Genomic DNA, 15,285 nt, shown 5'->3' with positions numbered 1-15,285 from the left:
AGTATCATTTATTTATTTCATTTATGTTATTTCTCTGGCCCTTGTAAGCATTCACATTTTTTTTTAAAGATTTTATTTTTCCTTTTTCTCCCCAAAGCCCCCCAGTACATAGTTGTATATTTTTAGTTGTGGGTCCTTCTAGTTTTGGCACGTGGGACACCACCTCAGCATGGCTTGATGAGCGGTGCCATGTCTGCACCCAGGATCCGAACCAGCGAAACCCTGGGCCGCCGAAGTGGAGCGTAGGAACTTAACCACTCGGCCATGGGGCTGGCCCTGCGTTCACATTTTTAACCCCTACTTTGACTTTACATTTTGGGAAGCATTGTGTACATTAGTAACGTGAAATCTTTTTAGCACCTTAGCTTATGTCTGAACTACTATCTAATTTAAAGCCAGTTCTTTCATAGACTCTCAGCTTAATAAAGGCAGGAGTTGGAGAGGTTGGAGATAAATGGCAAAATTGCCCTTCTCCTTCTATAATGTGGAAAATTCTAAGATATATCCTTACACTAATTGTCATGTAGCCTAACTTTTCTCTTATATAATGAATTATGTTCTCTATGAACTTTCCAGGCAGGTGGACTGATTAGAAAATACTCCACTTCAGTTAATGTATCAAATTGACTTAATTAGATTTTATTATTGTCTTATAGACATCAACTAGTCAGGCGGTCTTCCGTCTCCAGTCTGGCATCTGCCATCTTTTCCGAGAAACTTTAATTAACAAGGGTTTTGTGGAGATCCAAACTCCTAAAATTATCTCAGGTATGCTTTAAGATATTTCTCTTAATTCTAAAAATAGATTTGCTTTTCCTCAAGTTGCCTAATATTAGTTTTTTAAACTTTAGAATCCCAAGTGTCCCTTAAGAGTAATTGGCATGAGACTATTTATTTTGAAAACTCTGCTATATTGCAGCAGTCACATATCGCTAACATCAGTAATACTACATCCCCTTATTTCAGGAATCCTTATGCAACAATGATTATAAAATGAGTCTAACACGAAGCAAGATTGTTGTTAGTTAAGTTGTACCAGACACTACTTTCATTATGTAGGTTTCTTTCTAAATTGGTATTGCAATTTTGCTTTGTATAAACTGCATTGTAAAATTACTAAATACTATAGATGGAAAAATCTCATTACTTATTATTATATGAGAACCTTATCTTAATCGTTTTACCCTTTTTAGAGTTGCTTAAATAACACTAAACAACATGTTATGAATGGCATTTAGTTATAAGAAATTGAATATTGCATTCTTGATAATTAGACACATTACTAAGTACGTATTTTTTCGTTTTTAAAAAAAATTTTACAATCACAAGTTAGCTTTAATAGATTTGAAATTGATGCAGAAGGGTAGCATATGTATCCAAAGAAGTAAAATGAAGGTATAGACAAAGAAGCAAATCTGTCCTAAATATAAACTATTTAGAATCAGGTATAAGACTATCAGGTACAGACTGTGGTTTCTCTGCAATTCTTGATTTTTCTGTTTTTCTTTTTTAAGTGAAGTACTTGAATCAAAAGTATAAATGTTTTTACTAGAAGTTTGCATTGATAAGCTTATAATTGATAATAACATAAATGTTTACATTTCAGCCGCCAGTGAAGGAGGAGCCAATGTATTTACTGTGTCCTATTTTAAAAATAATGCATACCTGGCTCAGTCCCCACAGCTATACAAACAAATGTGTATTTGTGCTGATTTTGAGAAGGTTTTCTGCATTGGACCAGGTAAGGTTTTAGCAATTATGGTTTTCTCAAGATTCATTAATTGTGCCATAGTTGTGGATTTAGAAACGCAATTTACATACAGACATTTTGAAAGCTTAAATCCGTTTATATGCGGACTACATAAACACCAGACCTTGAGGTAAAAATGACAGTGTGCTTGGGTAGACATTTCCAAAAAAAGAAAATTGTCTGCTCAATAGTTCTTTAAACAGTTGAGCATCATTCATGTGAATAGAATCATAAGCATTGTATATTCCTACAGAAGAAGGCTGAAGAAAATTTTTATGTTGGGAGCATCTCATTTTAAAAATGTGTGCTTTGAAAATATACACCCTCTGAAATATATTTAAGTATGTTATTTGTTATTCTTAAGTGTGATTAGAACAGAATTAGCTATCATTTGGACTGTCATTTTAAGAGAACATGTCATGTTCTCTGTAAACACTAAACACTAAAGAACAAGTGGTTACAATCTTCCAAATAATATATTTTGTTGTCCTATTTTAAGTTTACCAAGGTACCTCTGTATACTGTGCTACCAATTTTATTCCAAACCTATTGTTTTATTATTCCTATTTGCGCTGTCCTTAGTATTGATAATACGCTAAAGTCTGTTAGAAATTACTAACAAATGTCTGATATTTAATAGATTGTGTTAGCGTGGTTTTTAAGATGTATTTGCTAAGTTAATCACAAACTCATCATGTGGCAAAATTTTTCATGAGGCTAATTATAAGCAAAAACCAGCTTATAGTTCATTATGTAAAACTTACCAAGTTATTTTATATAAGTTTTTTGATAGCTTAATAAAATTAAATACCCGCTAATAGAGAAACTGGCAAGATCCTTAAGTGTCTTGATTTTCAACCAATTATTTGTTGAACACCTGCTGCATATATAGCCTTGCACTAGGTACCATGTACATAGAAGAATCAACCAGCACTTCTCAAATGTTAACGTGCACACAAATCACCTGGGGTCTTGTTAAAGTGCAGATTCTGACCAGTACATATAAGGTGAGGCTTGAGATTCTGCAGTTCTCACAAGCTCCCAGGTACTGCTGATGCTGCTAATTTGCAGACCATGCTTTGAGTGACAAGGGAATAAACATTGTCCCTGATCCCAGAAGAGAATAAGACATGCATACCTATAGCAGTCACAGGGACTAATCAACTGATTTTCACAATAAATAACCAGATTGTGCTGTACAATCAGCAGGTTGGTGTTAATTATGTAGTATAGATAGTGTAAAAACAAGAGTTTGCTGGAGTCACCATATAAGAAAACTCAAACTGAAAGGGGCTTTAAGGACAGAGTGGGAGATATAGACAATGGAGGTGGCATTCTAGTCAGAGGAAGCAGGATAAGTAAATGGCATGGAGAAAATAAAAGTAAGACTAGTTAGTGTTAAGAAGAAATGGGAAATGTAGGGTAGGATTAAATTATGGAATCAATAAAGGTTTTAGACTTTTGTCATTTTATGTCTTATTACAGTAGTCATTTGGGAACCATTGTAAGTTAGTGAGCAAGGATGTGTTATAAGAATATTACTCTTGCAGTGGTGTGAAAGATGGAGCAGAGCTAGTGTCAGGAAGACTGGAAAGGAGGAAAGTGCAGTGAGAAGAATAAGAGCTGGACCGAGGTGATGGCTGGTTTATGTATAATGTTACTTCATTTGTACAGATTTCATTTAGCTCGAGTCAAGTTTTAATAAAATTGAGAGGAACTCACTATATTGCATCTATTTTTAATTATTGAGAAGGCACTTCGGGATCTTGAATTCCCTTGGGGTTCTTGTGAGCCTCGTGTATTAATTTACATTTGTTACAGCTTTTACTACATGACTATAGGAGTTTGCTGTCCAAGAGAATGTTGAAACAGATGGCTTATCAAAGGTCTTTCCAACCCATTAATGGTAATGAAAATAGTACCATTTGAGTACTAGTAAATGGAATTTTGTATTTAAATCCCAATTTCTCCAAAATTTAAAACACCATTTACTATGTATTTCTTTTATTAATGTTACAGTATTCAGAGCTGAAGACTCTAATACCCACAGACATCTAACTGAATTTGTTGGTTTGGACATTGAAATGGCTTTCAGTTACCATTACCATGAAGTTGTGGAAGAAATTGCTGACACTTTAGTACAAATATTCAAAGGGCTTCAAGAAAGGTAAAAAAAAAATATTTTATATACCTAGTTTCAAATCAGTTTGGGCACTTCAAAATAAAGCAATTCTTGAAATGTAAAACTAGTTTTTATTGAATATATGTATGTCTATTGAATACGTGTGTGTATATATATGTATGCATGTATATATATATATATATATATATATATAAAGACTTGCCAGTTAAATTATCAGTCACTTAGTGAAAAAATCCACACGTAAAATAGTACTTCTGGATTCAAGTCAATTGGGGTTTCAGCTAGGGAAGTTTACCAGATTGTGAACAACCTAACCATATTTGTTTTTCCTTTATATTGACAACCTGAACATCTCAAGAAATAGTGCCTATGTTATTTTTATAACAATTTATTATCTGGGAGGTAGTATGGGGTAGTGGTTAAGAGCTTGGATTCAGCTAGATCCAGGTAGCCTGAGTTCAAATCCCACCTCTGCTACATATCTGTGTGGGCCTTGTGCGAGTTATTTAACTCTGTGCCTCAAATTTCTTCAGCTATAGTAAGTGAAGACAATATACCTCAGAAGTTAAAAGTCCCTTCAGTCTACTAGTTTCTAATCTTACTGAATTTCTCTGTGTAAACTAAGCCTGTGTCAGGAATGGTTAATTCTTACATCAGTTTTTATTTACACTGAGTGCCCAGTAAAGACTCGAAACTAGTACACTGAAGTGACTTTTGACTTATATGGGCTTGGTAAATTGACATCATTTACAGAAAATTATTAGACATGTTTCAGATGGTCAGAAAATTGAATTATGTAAAATGTTCACTTTAGGTACACCCTCTAAACTGGCAAACAGCTTCTCCCTTAAGGGTCATTGAAGTTTACTTGTGACGATGTTTAATATAGAGAAAATAGGGAAAGAATGGAAAGCAAGTTTAGTAGAATCAAGAGAGTCTTTTTTTCCCTTTCTCCATTCTTATGACAGTACTTCAAGTAGTAAGTAGGCTATAATAGACTTAACTATTAATTGTTGACGTATTTGGATATGCTTCATTGATACATAAAGAGTTCAGAAATATTATGAATCTTATTTACTTCATTGCAAGTTTAATGAGTAATTTCAAGAACACAGAAATTAATCATTGATCTTATAAAGATAAGATATTTTCCAGGCATTCTCTGCATTGCATTGTACCTTTAATACCAGTTAATTTGATAACTTGTTAATTGACAGCCTTTTTTTTTAAACTTTTGTCCTCTGAAACATTTCAATACAGTTTTAATTTTAAACAACTTTCATTCAGATAGTATATGTAACAGTTAATGTTTCCTTATAAAACAGAATATCCTTTGAAACTACAATGAAGGAACAGAGCTTTTCTCATTTCCTTTTCACATTTATAATTAAAGAAAATTTCTGAAACCCATTTATTTTAGATACTGATATCTTGTCTTTTTAATACTGGAATGTGAAATTTTCACTTTGGTCTTGGTAACAACAGACCAATCATGAATCGGGCCCTTGGGATTAATCAGATCTCTCCTTAGCAAATTAGAGACCCAGACACTATTATCACTGGACCTTTTAAAGCCTTCTTTCTATACTCTATGAGTCACTTCAGTTGTAAATTGGGTTCCCTGGCTTATGTCATATCCCTCTCACGTTATCATTAGTACTTATCTCTTATAGAAGAAAAATACTCAAACATATTTTAAAATATTGATAGTCATATTTTGGTATTACCATTGATAGACATGAATGGAGGTTAATATCCAAAGCAAAGAAAAGCAATTTAAAAATCAATTATTTGGGGGCCAGCCCTGAAGCCGAGTGGTTAAGTTCGTGCGCTATGCTTCGGCGGCCCTGGGTTTCGCCCCTTTGGATCCTGGGCACAGACATGGCACCGCTCATCAAGCCTTGCTGGGGCAGCGTCCCACATAGCAGAGCTAGAAGGACCTACAACTGGAATATATACAACTGTGTACTGGGGGGTGCTTTGGAGAGAAGAAAGAAGAAGAAAAAAAAAGATTGGCAACAGATGTTAGCTCAGGTGCCAATCTTTAAAAGGAAAAAAAATCAATTATTGAGGTCTTCTTAACCCTTCTTATGTGAATATTTGAATAAATCAATGGCTAAGCTTTATTGCTCCCATGAAAGTCTTTAAGACTAAACAGGAAGTGATATTGTTTTAATTTCTACTGTTTTCATAGAATATAAACATACTTTTTTCAATGCTATTAATAATGGAAAGTTTCAAAACACATACAAAAGTAGGGAGATTAGCCTAATGAACTCTTATGTACTCATCACCCAGTTTCAGTCAGACAAAACCCATGGCCAGTTTTGTTTTACCCATTTCTCCCACCCCCTTATTATTTTGAAGCAAATTCCAGCTATGATTTCATCCATAAATACTTTAGCAAAAATATTCTTTTTTAATCTTCATAAAATATCATCCTCCTTAGCAACAGTTCAATGCAGTAAACATTTATCTTGTGCCTACTGTTGAGAGGTTAGACACTATACTGTAGTGATTATTAAAATGGGAAAGAAATTGGTACTCTCCTAAACAACCTTACAGTATAATGAGAATGGGGAAAGATAAGTATTCATTCATTTGGTCTTCGTTGATGATAGATAAGTGTTGTTAAAGGGTTAAAAAGTCAATTTTTTTTTTTTTTTTTTGCTGAGGAAGATTCACCCTGAGCTAACATCTTTTGCCAATCTTCCTTTCTTTTTTTTTCCCCCTCCCTAAAGCCCCAGTACAAAGTTGTATATTCTAGTTGTAAGTCCTTCTAGTTCTTCTGTGTGAGCCACCACCACAGCTTGGCTATTGACAGATGAGTGGTGTGGTTCCACACCCAGGAACAGAACCTGGGCTGCCAAAGCAGAGCGCACCAAACTTTAACCAGTAGGCCATCAGGGCTGGCTCCAAATTTTTTCTAATGCCTCATAAAATGGGTCTTTTATGTTTCTAACAATGTTAGCTGCTATGAGTTACAAAGTTTTTAATCCTTTAATACCACAGTGGTGACTAACAACAGGAGACTGAGAAGTGGTGTTTAATATTTTAAGTATTTAAATTCTTTAACTAAATTTCTTGATAATACTTTGTCCTGGTTCCTGGTACATACACTAATTCAAAGAATGATTTTCTGTGCCATAGATAGGTACTTTTTCTTTGCTGTTGGTAATACTACTGAAGAGCCAAAACAGCCCTGAGGCAGTTTCTGCACTGAGGCTGATTTTACACAAAAGAGCTTTATTCTAAAAGCATTTCCTTTTGAGTTATCTCTGAATTTCAAATTGTATTCAGTGGAACACCTAGAACTGATAGTATATACAGTTGGCTCTTGGGTCTGTTTCAGCCAGCCACGTGGGAACAGGCTCCCGAGACAGCTGGGAGGGTCTGTGGGGCTGCGTTGTTCAGCTGGAGAGGGCACTTAGCTAACCGTTGAGCTTTCACGCCTGAACCTCTTCATCATTACACATATAGTGACTCCTGTGAAATGTTAAAGATGTTTTCTTTGTTAAAAAAAAAAAGTGTATCAAGTGTGTGGAAGAATAAAGCTGTATGCTCCTTATTTCACCAGTTTTAATAGAATTTTTTTTAAAAATTGGTTTTTATACATTGCTACAGTGACCTCTTGTGGGGAAAACATTTATCTCACACATTTTTATTAACTGAATCATTGTACAAATAGGTTTCAAACTGAAATTCAGACGGTGAATAAACAATTCCCATGTGAGCCCTTCAAATTTTTGGAGCCAACCTTAAGACTAGAGTACTGCGAAGCACTGGCTATGCTGAGGGAAGCTGGGATCGAAATGGGAGATGAAGAAGATCTGAGGTTTGTCTTTGTGATTTTTAAAACTTGAGTGATTATGTTTCAGGTATGAAAGATTGAATATGTTAATGAATGGTGATTTTTTTTACCCAGTTGATAGACTTCGGTTTATTAACTTTGCATATAGTCTGCTGCTGTTGTGTTTAATGTGTGATCTGAAATAAAATGTTGGGTTTAATGCAGTTCGCCTGAGCTTCAATAGTTTTATTTATAAACACCATTTTTTGTTTTCCCCCCTCATATTTGTAATACTTTAAAGAACATAGGGACTTTTGTCTGTGATTTTATCATCTCATGTGTAACCTCTATTTCTAAATCAGTGTGTTAGACAGGATAGATAGCAGTCTAAATCCATCCCCACATAGAATTAGGGCATACAATGGTTAAGATCGCCAAAAGTTCTGTAAATCACTGTTCTTTATTTGATATCCAGTATTATCTAAATTCAGATCATACAACTTATAATTTTGAAACAAATTACTATGTAGTTTAATAAAGATTGGAAATTACTATCTACTTACATGTTATTGAAAGGTTCTTAAGTTAAAATATTTAAGTTATCACAGTAATTCACATGAATGTAGGAGGGAACGGATGATTATTGTCATTTCCTAGGTTTTATTTTTTTAAACATATTTTACTCAAAACGCTTTATTTTTGTGTAACAAAAATATATAGATACATGTATATGGTTTTAAACATCCCCTGCATTGCTAGATGACATTTTAAGGCAAATTGTAAATTCTTTGGACAATATTTTCTTAAGTATTTTGGAAATTGTTCTTAAATAGGATAGTAGCTAAAGTAGCAACCTCTTAGGTATAGAAATTTAATTGGTTTATATAAACACTTGTATTTAAAGACTTGGAAATACTGATTTTTGTTTTTATAAACCTTTGATAAAAATAAAAAAAGAGAGACCATTTTGAAGCGGAACCATTTAATGGCAAGAATAGCTTATGTTGGTATGGTGAACTTTTATTGTATGTAATTTAGGAAATTATTTCATCCGTATCATTTCTGAATCATTGAATTGCTAAATTGTGTTTTTGGTTTTATTTATATATTGTTGAGCAGCATCTACTAAATGCTAAGTCGCTGTACCAGGTGCATTCATAAGTGGTTCCCAGTAGTGTTTACCTTTTAAAAAAGCAGCAGGATAGATAACTGTATTTTGGCCAAATTTTTTATCCTTTGAGAACTTCAAATAGAAAAGGTGCCTTATTAACTTATAACTCTTTTAAGTTACTATTTGATCTTCAAACACCTGATTTCATGTTTCTTTTTCAGTACACCAAATGAAAAACTGTTGGGTCGTTTGGTAAAGGAAAAGGTAGGATTCTTCTACATGCTGCATTTCTTTTTCTAAATCTGAAACATATCCTGGTACTAAAGAACAGTTGCAGAGGGCACTAATCTTCCTAGAATGGTATGATTCCAGAATAAATAAAAACCAAGGGGGTCTTTTTAATTTTTGGAAAAATAAAAAATCTCCAGACAGGCTTTGCCCAGATGGCTTGATTAGCTCAATATTTGATTTTTGTATGGTTATATCACTAAAAGTGGTATGTATGTCACATTGTCAGATTAGTTGGAAAAGACTTCATGATGTTTTGAAATTATTTAGAAATGGTCTTCCCTGAGTGCCCCTGCTGATTCATGGGACTGGAAGGTAATGAGTTTCCTTTCCACCTCTTAGGTGAAAGCTACTTTCCTATCTCATTTTCTAAAACTCCAGATAAGATAAAAGCTAAACTTAGTGTAGTCTTTAAAGAAATTAAGAGAATTCTGTTATGAAATGAAAACAGACCCTGAGCTCCTCCTGCTGGTTGCACTCAAAAGTGTTAAACTGACTGGGGAACTATTTCTGAAACTGCACTGAGTTTATACCTTTAAAATGCTGTTTCAGCAGAGCCAATTCCAGTTTGTCAGCTCTGTTGACATTCCCTCTGCACTCTAGTTTTAGCAAAAATGTTTAACGTCAAAACAGTTGAAATGTGATTGGTTTCTTTTTAATTAAATCCATAGTAAATACTCTTTCTAACAAAAATTTGTAATTGCATGTTAATGTTATTTCTTTCGAGTGTAGTTTTCATTTGAAGAAAACTACCAAATTTCTTTTAGATATTTAAATGGAGTTTTAAATTATTGGGAAAAGAATCAAGATTTTTTTGAAGATCAATATTGTAGAAGATGTCAGTTTTTTCCAAAATAATTTATAGATTTAATAATTTATAGATTTTGTAAAACCCAAAGAGGTTTGGGATAATTTAACAAAAACAATTATAAAATGGATCTGAAAGCCTAAATGAGCTAAAATAGCAAAAGGAAAAAAAATGAAAATCAAATAAGTTTACCGCAGTCTTATTTTTGATGAGGGAGAAATTGGAAAGAAAGCACATGTCCATAAAATGAATGAATATTTGAACTATGATTGCATAGTCAGCAGGTTCCAAAAATTAAGTATTGGAAGAATTTATAACATCATGGCAAAATACTACAGGATACGGATGTTACTTGAAAGAAGAATACTTACTGTATATTCAGTGTAATTACAGTAATTTTGAAGAACAAAACATAAAAAATAAGACAATTAAAAAGAAGGCTAACATTTTGGTACTTTTATTAAATTTCTTAAAACTCTATTTTAATGATATTTATTCTTTTTATAGTATGATACAGATTTTTATATTCTTGATAAATATCCATTGGCTGTAAGACCTTTCTATACCATGCCTGACCCAAGGAATCCTGTAAGTAATTTGATTTTAAATAACCTGTTTTGGGGAAGAAGGAAAACTTTATTGTCACTGTGTCAAATTGTACAATGGGAATAATGGTTTCATTAGTAATTTCCAGTTTTGATGGACACATTGTTATATTTATTACTAACTGGTTTCTGCCAATTCAGGTCAAAATGATACTGTGAAATTTGAATATTCTAGCAAATTAGTCCCAATATTAAAAATCATTATCAGTTGCCATTTTTTAAAGATTTGTAAGGAAGAAATACCATATAAATATAATAAATAGTACTACTAGCTTTGCAGACTTCAGCAAATCATCTTCTCATTGACCTGGAACTAATAATTCACATTCTGTCTTGAGTTAATGGAAATAATGTCTTGTGGGCTGTTACCGGTTTCCGTTGCATGGTTCCCAGACTCCAGTGTGCATGACAATCACTTGGAGAACTCCTTAAAACAGATCCCTGGGCCCCATCACCACACATTCTGATTAGTTGGTATGGGGTGGGGCTTCATAATTTGCATTTCTCACGAGTTACCCAGTATACTGAGGCTACTGGTCCAGGAATCACACTGTGAGAACCATTTAATTTAGGGAAAGTAAGTTAAAACCTAATAGGGAATAGGTTAAGCTATGATAAGTTGATGTGCAATTAACTTTCCTTAAAATAAAAAAGGAATTTTAAAAATTGAAAAGACTAACACCTGTTGATAATCTGAAGTTCCAAAAGTGACCCCCAAATCATATCACACTTAAAAACATTTCATATGATAAAGGAAATAACAGTCCATACTACATCTTAAAAGTTGGATATGGTGCTCTGCTTTGTTATTGAAAGGGATGGGAGAAAATCTGATAGAGGCAAATAAAAAGTTATTATTCAACCCTCACTAGTTTAATTCTGCTTTAGAGAAACAAATTAAGTTCACTGGAGCAGGTTGCAACATTAATTATAGGAAAAAATGGACTTGGTCTTCATGCAACAGAGATTTTTTTTCCCCACAAAAGTGTAGTGGAAATAGTATGATAGCCACTTGAAGAGTGGTATTTCCTTGTTTGTTTTTCTTGCAGAAACAGTCTAACTCTTATGATATGTTTATGAGAGGAGAAGAAATACTGTCAGGAGCTCAAAGAATACATGATCCTCAGCTGCTAACAGAGAGAGCCTTACATCATGGAATTGGTAAACAACTTAAATATGTTTAGGAGGGTAATGAATATTCTGAAAACAGTGCATTTTAAATAGTTTAAAGACGTCTCAGAAACACAGTCATTTGTTTTAATATTCATTGAACAATAATTGCTTTCATACTTTTTTTAAGCTAAATAAGGTAATAAATTGTTTGTTTTTTTGTAGATCTGGAGAAAATTAAGGCATACATTGATTCCTTCCGCTTTGGAGCCCCTCCTCATGCTGGTGGAGGCATTGGTAATATTCCTTTAATATTATGACAATAATATTTCCAACCCAGATTTCGTTTGGCAAAGTGTTCATTCAATTTTAAGTAAATTTCCTCAGCATTAGACTCCAAAAAGTAAATTGTGTTTATTGTTATTGCTTACAAATAAGTCCGAAAGTGCTAAGTGTAATACAAATTTGAATTATAAGAATTTTTTAAAGTGAGATTTGATTTCCAAGGAAGAAAATGAAGAGCTAACTTGTGTGTTCTGAAATATTTTAGTAAAGTTCTAGCTATTCTTTTTCTCCTAAGAGTTTAGAAGCAAAATGTCTCATATATTAAGTATCCTGTTTTCTCTTGCATGCACAAGTTCATTCAGATTAGCCCAAATTAATGCTTTCCCTTGAGTCAGCACAGACTGCTGCTCAATGTTTTTGTTGAAATGTAACATTTCATTGACTTTTAGGATGATTTCTCAAGTATATGTAAGATACTGCTTTGTGATTTAAAATGAGTAAATGTTTAACTGACTCAGCTTTTGGATGTCCATATCAAAGACTCTTAAAAAAAATTCTGAGGGGCTGGCTCCATGGCTGAGGGAGTTCACGCACTCCGCTGCGGCGGCCCAGGGTTCGGATCCTGGGCGTGGACATGGCACCGCTCATCAGGCCACGTTGAGGCGGCGTCCCACATCCCACAACTAGAAGGAACTAAGATATACAGCTATGTGGCTCGGTGAGGGGAGGGTGGTTGGGGAGATAAAGCAGGGAAAAAAAAAAAAAGATTGGCAACAGTTGTTAGCCCATGTGCCAATCTTAAAAAAAAAAAAAAAAAAAGAATTCTGAATGTAAAGGTTTGTTGAAGCTTTTGTTTGGAGCTTTTTTTGTGAATAGGTAGTATACTTAGAAAATTTTCAAAATGAAAGGGTAGGGGCTGGCCCCATGGCCAAGTGGTTAAGTTCACAGGCTCCGCTGCAGGCAGCCCAGTGTTTCGTTGGTTTGAATCCTGGGCATGGACATGGCATTGCTCATCAGACCATGCTGAGGCAGCGTCCCACATGTCACAACTAGAAGGACCCACAACGAAGAATATACAACTATGTACTGGGGGGCTTTGGGGAGAAAAAAGGAAAAAAATTTAAAAATCTTTAAAAAAAAAAAAAAAATGAAAGGGTATAGAGGAGTGTACATTCACTTCCTTACAGGAAAGTATTGTTTCTAGTTTTCTGTTTACCTTTGCAGGTAATCTTTGCATATGCAAAAATACATGCATTTTAAAATACATTTTTACACAATTGTAGCATACTATATCAACCGTGCAATACCTCACATTTTTCACTTATATTTTGTAACTCATTCTTTATCAATACTTAAAGAACTTTTTCATTCTTTTTTTATCACTACATAAAATCCATTGAAAGGGTACACTGTAATCTTGTTAACCAGCTTCCTGTAAATAGACATGTAGGTTGTTACCAGCTTTTTGTTATTACAAACAATGCTACATTGACTATATAGTTTGTTTTAATGGGAAATTTACAGCTATTTTCTCTTATTCAGTAATGTGTATTTTGTATAATATTTTACAAGTTTTTGTGACTGATAATGTAAATTTTAATCTTGTGAAGAAGGACACTTGAATGGTTATCAAAATACCACCTGTTTTTTGACAATTAATGTTTGAGAGGAAGATGGGATGTGGTATGGTTTTTTTTTTTTGATTAGTGTTAGATTACTATAATACAAGGTTCAAATTTACATCTGCAGATGCTTTTTAGTAAGGAATAGCAATAAAAATGTTAATTCTCTCATTTATATTTTTGTTTTAGAAGTTAAATATATTCCTCTTAGTCCTCTACAACATTAGTGAAATAAATTGCACACAAAAAATTTCCTTTGCTAGTTCTGCTCTGTTTGTTAGTCTTAATTCTTGTCAGTACTATAATATTTAAGTCACATGTCAAAATCAGTCTCTTCTTCACTCAAAACATTTAGTACATGTACTCTAGAGTCTTTTATACTAGGAACTACCTTGTTGCATGTCTATTGAATTACAGTAAATTTCTGGTACTTCCATTGATAAATTTCCATGAACAAGTTTATGGCTCTCATCTCATACTGATAGCCTGGGCCACATAATTAAATTCTGGTCTCATTTGAAAACATATAGGCTTATAAAATGTTTTGTTTGTTTATATCATAAATTTCAGATGTTCATATAGATTTTTGTAGATCATATTTCACAGAATCCATACAACTTAAAGATATCTCATTTAGTCCCTCCCACATCAGCATCGTCTCTATTCTGAATTAGACCCAAATCATTCAATTTTAAATAAACTCAAAATAAGAGAAGTCATTTTCCTTCCTAACAAGGAAGAGTATTTTTCTGATCAGTGATATTATGTTGGTAGTTTTCCATAAGTAAGACTCTGAGAGGTTTTTAGAAAAAGAATTAATTTTTTTTTTTTCGTTTTCCCCAGGGTTGGAACGAGTGACTATGCTGTTTTTGGGATTGCACAATGTCCGACAGACCTCAATGTTCCCCCGTGATCCCAAACGACTCACTCCTTAAAGAAAGCCGTGCTTTTTATTCTTTCCAGTAACCTGCTATTGATCAGGCTGTACCTTAGGTACTTAAAATATGCAATAGAATAAATGTCTTATCTGAAGTGCCACAATTACTTTTGGATTAATTTAGTATAGGTTACTTTAAAAAAGATTTTTATAACTTTGGACATGCTTCATTAGGAAATGGTTGAACATTTTAATGAAAAATTCATATGGTTACATTAAAAATTCATTTTGCATTACTACAATAAATGTTAACAACTTTAAACAGTTAAGATTGTGTAAATTTTTTTCTTTTCTATATTACAGTGGCTACAATATTAATGTCTTAAATTTTGAATATTTGAGCTTATTTTTTTAAATTCTTACATTGAGATAAGAACAATGTAGGGAAGTATCTGAGATTTTAATGAATGTATAATTGGCATATCATGGAAAATTAGGCAGAAAGTATCAATTCTTAAAAGTTGTGCTGCCCAGAAATCATGTAAAGCAGGTGAGAATACTGGTTAGAAAGTATTCAATATAATATTGTATTAAATTGTTAAATTATAAAGCTGGATTTCAATAAAATTTTAAAACTAATTATAGTTGTCTTTGTGTTACTTCATGGCAGTCTGATTTTTTAACTAATTCTTGGCAGTTAGAATTTAGGAAAAGAAAAAATATACAACTGGTTTATGTAAATGCATAAAAACGAAACTGATTATTCATAACATGTATTCATATCAAGTGTAAGGATATGAGCTCTTAAAGCTGAAAGGTTGGGTTACTTAACCGTTTATTTCACATAGATTAAAAAATATTTCAGAATTTTGTTTCATTTTTACCTGGTACTGGTA

General features: G+C 33.2%; 1 protein-coding gene across 1 annotated transcript in view; it reads left to right on the top strand.

Annotated features, from left to right (window-relative positions):
- The window catches only part of DARS1 (aspartyl-tRNA synthetase 1), a 58,581-nt gene extending 43,553 nt beyond the window's left edge, over positions 1-15,028 (top strand). The window contains exons 8-16 of the mRNA XM_008516930.2: positions 657-768; positions 1,607-1,741; positions 3,770-3,917; positions 7,582-7,728; positions 9,016-9,058; positions 10,398-10,478; positions 11,545-11,656; positions 11,831-11,902; positions 14,356-15,028. Of these exons, the coding sequence (XP_008515152.2) occupies positions 657-768; positions 1,607-1,741; positions 3,770-3,917; positions 7,582-7,728; positions 9,016-9,058; positions 10,398-10,478; positions 11,545-11,656; positions 11,831-11,902; positions 14,356-14,447 (942 nt within the window). The 3' untranslated portion in view covers positions 14,448-15,028. The remainder of the gene's footprint in view (positions 1-656; positions 769-1,606; positions 1,742-3,769; positions 3,918-7,581; positions 7,729-9,015; positions 9,059-10,397; positions 10,479-11,544; positions 11,657-11,830; positions 11,903-14,355) is intronic.
- The last annotated feature ends 257 nt before the right edge of the window (positions 15,029-15,285 follow it).

The sequence above is a fragment of the Equus przewalskii genome, chromosome 17 (genome assembly GCF_037783145.1).
Source record: "Equus przewalskii isolate Varuska chromosome 17, EquPr2, whole genome shotgun sequence".
Classification (NCBI taxonomy): Eukaryota; Metazoa; Chordata; class Mammalia; order Perissodactyla; family Equidae; genus Equus; species Equus przewalskii.
This window is presented reverse-complemented; position numbering and strand designations above follow the sequence as displayed.